Source organism: Pteropus alecto, unplaced genomic scaffold, assembly GCF_000325575.1.
Source record: "Pteropus alecto unplaced genomic scaffold, ASM32557v1 scaffold20, whole genome shotgun sequence".
NCBI lineage: Eukaryota > Metazoa > Chordata > Mammalia > Chiroptera > Pteropodidae > Pteropus > Pteropus alecto.
The window spans coordinates 36,413,797-36,424,042 of NW_006436298.1; the positions used below are offsets into that span (position 1 = coordinate 36,413,797).

The window sequence follows — 10,246 nt, forward strand, 5'->3', positions numbered from 1 at the left end:
GAATTTTAAGTCATGGTCCCCCTAAGCCTTTTTAAAAAAACGCTTAAAGCACCTGGTCTTCCTAGGTGGTCTCCCATCCAAGTACTAACCAGGCCCGACTCTGCTTAGCTTCCGAGATCTGGCACGTTCAGGGTGGCATGGCCATAGGCACTAAGCCTTTTGGGTAACTTCCACTACCACGACTTAGACTTCGTAAAGGGCATGAAACAGTACTTAATAACAATCTCTTACTTGGGTCATGTTTATAAGGATCTTAGTCAATAGGTTTTATCCATCTAACTACTAACTATAGTTTTTCCTTGAGAGTTCTGAATGTGGGCTGCCAAAGATGCAATATCTTCTCCTGATTTCTACTCTTTCCTATTTGAGAACGGGTCTGTGTCCGATACTGCTTTTATCCATTAAAAGTGTCCTCAAAATGCCTAGACCCATTTTAAACACAGTAACTTGTATAGCTGTCTCCCTGTTCAGCTACTGGACTGCAGTACTTTTCCCTGCTGGAATGATATCAAACACAATTCAGACAGGAAGGCTGTTACCTGCCCCAGTCATCAAAGGACAGTGGTGTGTGATGGTGATCTGAGTATGGGCTGGGAGGGGAGAAGGGAAAAAGAGCTAGAACCGGGCAGCCGCACCAAAACTTCTGTGCACATTATGACTCTCCCTCTTGTTTTAATTACTTATTGGTATGAGTCTCTGGCTCGTCTTTTAATGGCGACTATTCAGCTATTCTCCCTTTCTTTCCAATCAATGGCTCTGATTCCCAATTTCAGCTTAAAATGGACAGACTTTCCTTTCACTGGCCACACTCTCATATGTAACTCTTCTTCCTCCTCCTTTTTGAACACGAGTTACAATTGTATTTTAGTCTATGAAAGTAAAACGGTCTAAAACCAAAGGTTTAAAAATATCTCCAGCTAGATAAACCTAACACATTTAAGACAAAAAGCTTAGATTGGAAACCATTCTAAGGTAATACAAAGTAATAATTTTATTTATGAAGATTTCACTACTTTGTCAAACCAGAGCAGATTATACTCTACTGTCATGACTACCTCAGATTGTTGAGACAAACTGCAAAGCTGCTGGAAAAACATTAATAACCTAGTGCATAATGGCACTCCACAGCCAATGTTTTGGATGTGCGAATCTACCCTGAAGTAAGATTCCTCTTTCAGCAGACCAGACCAAACTAACTTTTTAGACTCTCTTAGGACAGCTTCTGCCTAAACAAGTGTAAAAGAAGGAAACACAGAATTTAGGAATTGTTTTTGTAGTGTGCTTAGATTTCACTTAACTCTCCTCACCTCCCTACGTCCCTAACATTGAGCCTTCTTAAATGTTCAATGAAAGGGACTTTTCAGTAGTAAATTCACAATCTGTGTTTAAATATTTTATAATTGGAACTGTCACAACTCTGCAAAGTGATGGGCTGTTACGGGTTGTAAATCTCAAGGTGAGTTACTTGGTTCTGCCCAGAAGAAAACAAGCAGGTATTCACGTATCCGTGACCACTGACTCTTGCATTTATTCCACAGACATTTATTGATCACTAAGGATGTGCTAAATTCTGGATAGGTTCTGCAACAGTTATCGGACTGATTCATGGATAAGGGATGTGTTCTAAGGTCCCACTAGAACATGTCAGTGAAGGTTAGGGTTTTCTTCTACTGTGTAGAAAGAGAACGCTAATCAAATTCACTAGCTGTTCTAGAGTTCTCTCTCAATGATGAAACTTTTCCACATCTAAATTTACCATCCTGCTGGTAGAGGAAAAGGAAAAAAATGAGGCACCGCAGACTCAACTACTACCAAAGAGAGATGATGCTGAGTTACTAAGGGTCAAGGTTCTTGTTTCAAGTTTCTAATCTTGGGAGAGTAGGAAAAACCCACAGAAATAAGGCAGTACAGCTAGACCACTAGAAGTGTGATAAGTGTACAAAGGAGCATGTGATTATTTCTGCTGGATGTACTGGGGTCTAGAAAATGACTATTTCGTCAGGAGGAGCATTCTTTCTAGGACTGAGTAAGCAGAGGCACAGAAGGAGGGACTCCTGGGACACATTAGAATAACAAGTGGCCTGCTTCCTCTAAGAAAATAAATTCCGCTGTGGCTAGAAATAAAGTATTCATTCACAAAGTTCCTGGTATGGCTGCCCAGCCACAAAAATTAAATTTACGAAGGTCTAAACACAGTAGTTGAAAAAAAATTTTTTTTGAAACTATGAAGTGGGAGTGGGAAGAAAGAATTCAGGGAGCAACGCTTACTTATGTCACTTTTGAGAGACTCAGTGATAAGTCAGCCTCATCTGAAGGGGCTAAAAAGAGCTAGTGAAACCATTTCATGTTGAAAATCTTGCACCTGACGCATTCTAAGCTAGGAGTCTGTGCTGTATCCAGAAGAAATTCCAGAAAATTCCTTCTTGCTCTTCTTGGCTTTCCTCAACTTTTGCATATCATGTGATGAGATTCCCTTTAGATGGTCACCAGATTATTGACCAAATTAGTAAAAGCCTGTAGGCCTCAAATTGTAAACAATTTTATCATGATGATGTAAGTGTTGGCTTGAATTCTGAATAAGTACGTCTGGCTAATCAGGAAGAATTAGAGAGAGACAACCAGCTGTGTACTTGTGGTTGCAACTGATTAATAAATACATGGCTACACCCAGCTAGCCTCACAGAAGGGAAGTGTGGTGCCTCCTCTCAGGCAACTGGCACAGGAGCAACACCCTCTCTAGCCAGGAGGACACCTCTGAACTGCTAGGGTTTGTCAATGGGAGTGCTGCCATTTTCTCAAAAGAAAGAGGTTAAGTGTGCTCCGCCTTCCTTCCCAATTTTTTCTGCTTAGGGACTTTCTTCTCTCCGTCACTCCACCCAAGCCCAAAGGGAGTGAGAGGCAGCAATAAAGTAAGCTTACATTTAACCAGAAAATGTAAGTGTGTGCGCTTTCCCTTTGGGCGCAATCAAAAGGCAAAAACCTGACAGGGCTGAAACCTGAGTGAGAGCCTCAGGCCGCCTCCAAGATACCACATCAGTGGCTTCCTATGGCTCAACACATCAAGTTCTTGACTTCTAGGACTAGTTTGTGAGGCCTGCCCTTGACAGCACGTAGACCCTAACTGGACAAGGGCATTCTCTACTACAGTAAAAATGCATTATGCTCACTCTTGCAAGCATACCTTTATAATACATTCCCTTTTTCTAGAATACACTTCTCTCTCATCTGAATCTACCTAGATATTCTTAATTCTTCATTTACTCAATATTTGTTAAGGACTGGTGCTAAACCCTAGGGATAAAAAGCTTAAGAAGGCATAGTACCTGCTCTAAAGGAGCAAACAGTCCACTTCTAGGCTTCAAATTTTGTGCCAACTTCAATCAATAGTTAATGGTAGCTTATGCTGAAGATTTTGCAATCATATTCAGGATAAATAATGACTGTCAAGGTTGATTAGCAACGTCTGCCATCGGTGCAGCAGGAGTTAGTGATGGCATTCCTAGTCAGTACTCCTAGTCTCCACATTTCTCAGTATAGCAATGTGACCCCATAGAGGATGCTTCCATTCCTCTTAACTACTCGCAGCAAAAGCACCACTTTATTCATTTATTCTGAGAATGTGGAGGAGGGGGTTGTGAAGGAGTCAAGAGCAAGAGAAGTAAAGGTCAGCTGGAGGCCATATATTTGCCATCTCTGAGTCTAGCTTAATTTCTACCCTCTTAAAAAAAGTTTTCTCCTATAATCCCCAGTCCTCAATAGCACACTCTTCTGCAGCTTATGATTTAGTACTAGATTATATTGCATAACATTGTTTGTTAAGTTTGTCATGCATGTTCGTCTTCCTCCCAAAACTAAAATATAAATCCACTGAGAGTACAGGCCAAGTATGCACTTTCTATAATGCAAAGAACTAAGTACAAATAAAATGCTCAAAAATCTCACAAAAAACCTTATTCAATTGACATGGGAATAGATGCATAAACCTACCACCAACTTTTCTCAGTCTCTTCAACACTTTCAGACATGGCACCTTTGTGTTCTTGGGATCATCTTCATAATATCACAGAATCAGATTACACTGGAAATAAGTGAGGGCTTTAAAGTCCTAACACTGAGAGGAAAGCTTGTCCTGGATCCCAGAGGGGAATTTTATGGCTGCAGGAAAAGTTGCTGTGAGCTTTGAGTACCAGTGCTGGATCACACTTCGAGAGCTAGCATCTCACCAGGTTACTCAGAGTGTGGCACTAAAAGCTGGTAAAGGTGAACAGTTGCAAGTCACTCTTTTTGGCAAGTGGCTTTATGGCTTAACCATATTTTTTTTTCCTACTGTTAATAAATTACAGAAAAAAAAACTTGCTGTGAAAACTAAAATACATTCACTTCAATTTCCTAGATCTTTAGAAGGTAAGGACACACATGAATTCTAGTTCAGCAAAACTAAACACGATTAAGCCAATGAGGATGAATTTTAAAAGTCCAACTTAATAGATATTAGCATGCATAGACTAAATAGTTTTGCGCTTCTAACATACATTTAACACTTTATTAAGCACTGTATATGAACTTTATAAACCCTCTGGGTGCCTGTAATTTAGTCGGTCAATGAAAGAAATGCATATGATCCCACTAACAAATAATGCAGGAGAGTGTGACTAGTGTTATACCCAGGTCAATACCAAGCCATTGCTAGTAAATGAATTTATATTTAGAATTTAGTGGAGAGCCATGTTAATGCTTAAATCCCAAACCATTACAGCAGCTCATATTTGTCATGCACTAACAGATCAATTTCAGAATTACTGCTATTTTTTAAACCACTGAGAAGAGAAATTCTTGAATCTGTCCCCAGATCAAAATATGTCTAGAAATACCCATTTCTGATGAATGTAGACCCAATAAATGATATTTTTAGCAACCATAATTTCTACAGCTGTGGGCTGAGACTCATGGGTAACCTGTTTTCCAGTTCAAAGCAAAGGAGAAGTTTAAAATTGGAATCTTCTAATACATCTTGATCAATCAAGATGACATAGTCCAAGTATATTCAATACATTTTCCTCTGATATATCATAATTGGATTTGCTGATAAAATTTCCTTGTCCCTGGTCTTTTCCTGTGTAACAAAGGAATTATTCAAGTAATTCAGGCAAATCCTTCCCACTCCTGTATCACTCCAGTAACATTTTAAATAACCAAGATGAATCAGACAAAATCAAGTTTTTTTAAAGCATAATTATTCAGATAATTATCTCAACCCTCCATTTCACTTTGCCTATGAGGATAAGGCCTTAAAAGCCCTTCTAGCCAGAAACATCACTAAGAAAATATGTGCAAGACCCAAGAAGTCACAGATTTTCACCCCAAGGCTCCCTAGCAGTCTAATGTAGATGAATACTTAACTTATGAAACTAGTAATCTGGAGGTTATTCATTTAGTTTAGTTTTAGAAGTCTATTTTCCTGTTTTAAAAGTATTCATATTAAGATTTAAGATAAAGTGAATTCCTTCTGTGTATTTATGATGATCTGATTTACACACAAGTTCTTAAGAACTGTATGGGTTAAAATAGAACATTACTTTGAATAGCTGTTTATTCCACAATTTCTGCTAAAACACCTTCTCCTGCTTGAATTATCTATATAGCTCAAAAGGAAGCTGGACTAGGGTTAAACCCTGACAGCCACCCCATCCCTACTGATTCCTCAAAAGATTCCCAATTCTCCCCCTTACAGTGTGCTGAAAGAGAAAACAGTGCCATATAAAATTACCCTCTTAGGTACTCTTCCGCATCTCCATAATCAAGAATCACTGTGAACAACTTGCAAATTTACATTCCAAAACCCAGTGGCACAGCTATCAATAGGACCGCATTCCTCCTCAACCTTTGTCTTTTTCTTTAAAACAGGAAAACCTTATGTTAATGGAGAGATTATTCAAAGAGTCTCCTTGTAAGCCCATGAATGCCACTTCACAGACTACAGAAAGCAGAGCTCTATGAACGGTACAATGGAGTCAACTCATCTTTTTTAAAAGCTCAGCGTCAGCCTTAGAGAGAACTTAAATTGTTCCAATTCCTAAGTCTTTGTTAAAACATGAGTCCAATGCACAAACACACTCAGAGGCAAGTTTACCCAGAGGGTAGGCATGTTGACAATCAGGACTTAACCTTGACACTGGATTCTAAAATTTATTTATTCAAACTATTCAATAAGACCATCTGCACGTTCTTAAGTATTTTCCTCTCACTGACTTATCTAAAGCAAATGCCTTTAAAATAAAACACCTAAGCAAATACCAGACTCATATAAAATATAATCTTAGAAATTAAAATATAGCAAAAAGCCAAATATAAATTAAAGGATCTCTGTAGACTCACAATATCTTGTTAATTGTGTTAAAAGAGGTGGGGGCGGGGGGGGGCAACTGGAGAAAGGAATGCTTACTAAAAAACTTAAAAAGTTGGGGAATGAGTTATTGAAAAGAATATTCTGTTTAACCAAGATATGGCAAACCACTCAAAATTAAAATTTTTAACAGTATTCCTGAGTTGCACAACCCCAGGGTCACTCTAAGATTCATGAGTGAATCTCTAAATTATTGCTGTGAAACACCATTTTAGGACATATAAAATGTCTAGATATTGTAAAAAACTTAAAAAGTTGGGGAATGAGTTATTGAAAAGAATATTCTGTTTAACCAAGATATGGCAAACCACTCAAAATTAAAATTTTTAACAGTATTCCTGAGTTGCACAACCCCAGGGTCACTCTAAGATTCATGAGTGAATCTCTAAATTATTGCTGTGAAACACCATTTTAGGACATATAAAATGTCTAGATATTGATTCACTCTGTTTCAAATTCTGGAGTCTACCAATTAATTTCTTTTACTGGAATGAGCTGATTATAAATTTGTATTTGGAATAAGCCCTTTACTAAACAGGCTGAAGGCACTGAAATTAGATCCTCTTTAGTTTTTTAAATTATGTAAATGGAATAACATGTTTAACAGAAAGGGCATGTTTATATATCTTCTAGAGGTGGCCAGGTGTTAAATCTACTGCTTCCCCAGCACTAGTTTTTATTGTATGTGGGCTAAGGCTTTAAGGAAGCCAGTTACAGATCAGCAAAGTAATTTTATTTTTAATCAAGGAAAGAAAATAACTTCATTTCATCAGAAAGAAAACAGAGGAGGCACAACAAAACACCTCTGATAATAGTTTTTCAAAAACAAATTGAAACATTTTTTTATATTAATATGTGCAAAGACTTTTAAGAGCTCAGACCTCCCGGAATAAGGGAATTGCTAGAAAGTTACTTGGAATCACCCACAGACAATAACTGTCCGTGGTTTCATTTCAGGCAATGGACTTGTGCCAAAAGGGACTGACATCTTGATGAAAGGATCACCAAAAAGTTGTAAGAATTTTTCCATGAGTAAAAATCCTTCCAAGAGCAACAAATTGTGATTTCTCATTCTGCCACCATACATAAACGGCAACTGTAAAAAATTAACATGTAATGATAATTTGAATTTGCTCTTCTGCATTCAAATTGTTCCAACTTTCATCATTCTCAGCTTTGGCAGATATGCTTGTTTTCCGCAAAGCTCGTTCCACTCACTACTATAGAAACATGGTATTTACTCTCTGAGCTTGATCTAAAGAGCTAGTTTTGGCAGGGTCTGTGGTCAAATTTATGGTCAGCCAAAGTGGTCACCTGACATACTACAACATACATGGACCTTCATGATCTATGTATGTTGTAGTATGACACAGAGAGTAAGGTTCTGGGATACAGAGCTAGAAGGCAAGGTGATGTGGCCCATCTCAAGAAAAGATAATTAAATAAAAATACCTTGTAGCACTTTATTTTGTTACCATCCTGGTACTCTATATAACAATGGCTAATTAGGAATTTAAAACGAAGTTAGGAACCATTTATACAAAACTCATGGATCAGTTTAATTTTTTGTTCATCCCATTTGTTCTTCAACCACAAGTTCCTCAGTTTGATTATTATGAAATTCTGAACAACAGCTATTTTATTTGGTGCTTCATAACCCACCTGTTGAAATGACAGGTGAGGAATACACAAAAAATAAAGAGTCTACTTGTTAATAGGATTCAAACTGAACTCATTTAATTGCTTCTGATTCATTTTTCTACTTGGAAGCTTATACTTGGGTTGTTCTCAAAGAAAACATCAAGTATATCAGATTCAATTGATTCATTAAATTCCACCCTCGTTTAAAAAAAGGAAAAACTAAAACTAAATTTGGAAATTACACATTCTAAGTGACAAAGAGGTGTTTTAAAGAGTATAAACATCTGCAGTAGGACATGCTGTACTTATCTGAAAAGTTTCATGACATTTCTATTTTTTTAGTTCAACTTTTTTCCAAAGAGGAAATTTTTTCATAGAAGATTAATATACTCAGCTGTATTTAATGTGTATTTCATCTATTCTTTATTTAATCAGGCATCAAACACTAAACTGCTTTTTCTGTAGATCATAATGTCTGTCAGAAATAGTTACATTTTCATTTAGAGGAAAACATGCGTGGCTTCTAAAACTGAGCAGATGTCTCTCATAAACGAAGGTTATAAACCAACAAAAAATAATGCTAATTATAACGGAGATACAACTGACAGTGTATTACTATAAAAGTCCATGTTCTTCATATACTGTTCTTAAGGATAGCAGTTACTATAGCAATTTGATTAGCTGGACACAGACCCCTACTTTTTGGGTAAGTTCTGGCTATCACTAATACAAGACCCACTGCTTTGTCTGAGCCTTACTGCTGTCACCCTTTCCATGCAAGTCACAACACATCACTCTTCTTAAAGAACAGAATGGTTTCTGTTGTTTGAGTTAAATAAATCTTCACTTCTGAAAAAGGAATTTCAGTGTTCTATTCAAAATGATTGGAAAAATCAAAAGATCTAATTCACCACATCCAATTCATATAAATTACTATACTGCAAAGCTCCCACATGCTGGAGATAGAACCATTTAAAGGTCACATGGTGTAGGAACAATGAAGGTTTGAGGTGAGACGAAGGTGGGTCATTGATATTTATACGAATAAAGACTTTTAAGAAGCTACTGAGAATCTCCTCTGATGACCAATTCTTACCATTTTGAGAATCATAACAGTCTTGGCCTTGTACCCTCCCTTCTTCAGTCCAGGGAGACCAACCTGCAAAATATGTTTAAATACAGTAGACAAATTGCCTCACCACAGGTCAGCAAATGAAAAACGCCTGCTTAGAGCTTACAGATAAATAACCATTTTCTGTGGTTAAGTTACATGCAAATTATTGTTACCACTGGGGCTTCTGAAAGAGCTTTGCAAGAGGTCTATATGGTTAAACGGGGGGACAAAGGAATCGTTGGTACCTGGCTTCGCAGAGTCCTGGGCTATTCTTAGCAATCGGTTCATTTTTAAATTGCAGTTCAAAAGGTTTAGCAACTTAAAAGTGGAACCAAGGGATAAAAATAGATTGTTTTCTGGCTGCTCTTTGTTCCCAGACATACTACTGGCAGTATATTTGCAATCAAGACAGCAGAATAGGAATCAGCCTTCCACCCGTGTAGTGTAATGCCTCAGAGTGGATATTTTTGGAAATGGCACTGCATTACATAACCTTCCGTGTTAAAAAAAAAAAAAAAAAAAAAACACACATACACCATTATGTCCTTCTCCCTAAACCAAATCAACATTAATGTGCATGCTGCAGTGATTTTCCCCTCAACCTTTAAGTCAACAGAACACAGTTCTTTTGTTAAGACAAAAATTAAGATGAATGGAGAAACTAAAAGTTCTCTAAAAGGGTATCATAAGCTCTTAGAGTTTTCCTGTAATGTTATCATATATACATATAAGTGCAAATCATATTATCATCATCAAGCAAAAAGCATTTATTTTTAAGCCCTCCCTTCCTCCCACAAAGTTCAACTGCTTTATAAGAAAAGGTAGAAAAAAAGTGTTGCAAGATCAAATGCCCGAAAAGACCCTTGGCGGCAGCAGCAGCGTAGAAAGAGTAATAAATAGTGTGAGGATGAAGGACACAAATTCATTTGATAAAGGGGGGGGGGGGCGCATGCCCAAAAGTGAATTTAATGCAAAGAAACAAAACAGTTCCTAACAATGCTTTACGAGCACGAAGAACAAAAATTAACCGCACCAACAGGCAGAAAACCCCACCCCTTCTCCCAAAGAATTCTCCCTCTTAACTTGTA

The 10,246-nt window shown here is 37.5% G+C and overlaps 1 protein-coding gene and 1 pseudogene across 8 annotated transcripts in view; both read right to left on the reverse strand.

Annotated features, from left to right (window-relative positions):
• The window catches only part of NREP (neuronal regeneration related protein), a 305,011-nt gene that overhangs the window by 19,681 nt on the left and 275,084 nt on the right, over positions 1-10,246 (reverse strand). For 7 of the 8 annotated variants that reach the window (XM_025047888.1, XM_006913280.1, XM_006913279.3 and 4 more), the window contains one exon: positions 9,141-9,203. The exons of the other annotated variant lie outside the window; for it this stretch is intronic. In XM_025047888.1, the coding sequence (XP_024903656.1) occupies positions 9,141-9,155 (15 nt within the window). In that variant the 5' untranslated portion in view covers positions 9,156-9,203. The remainder of the gene's footprint in view (positions 1-9,140; positions 9,204-10,246) is intronic. 8 annotated transcript variants of the gene reach the window in all.
• LOC112480940 lies at positions 41-149 on the reverse strand (annotated as a pseudogene).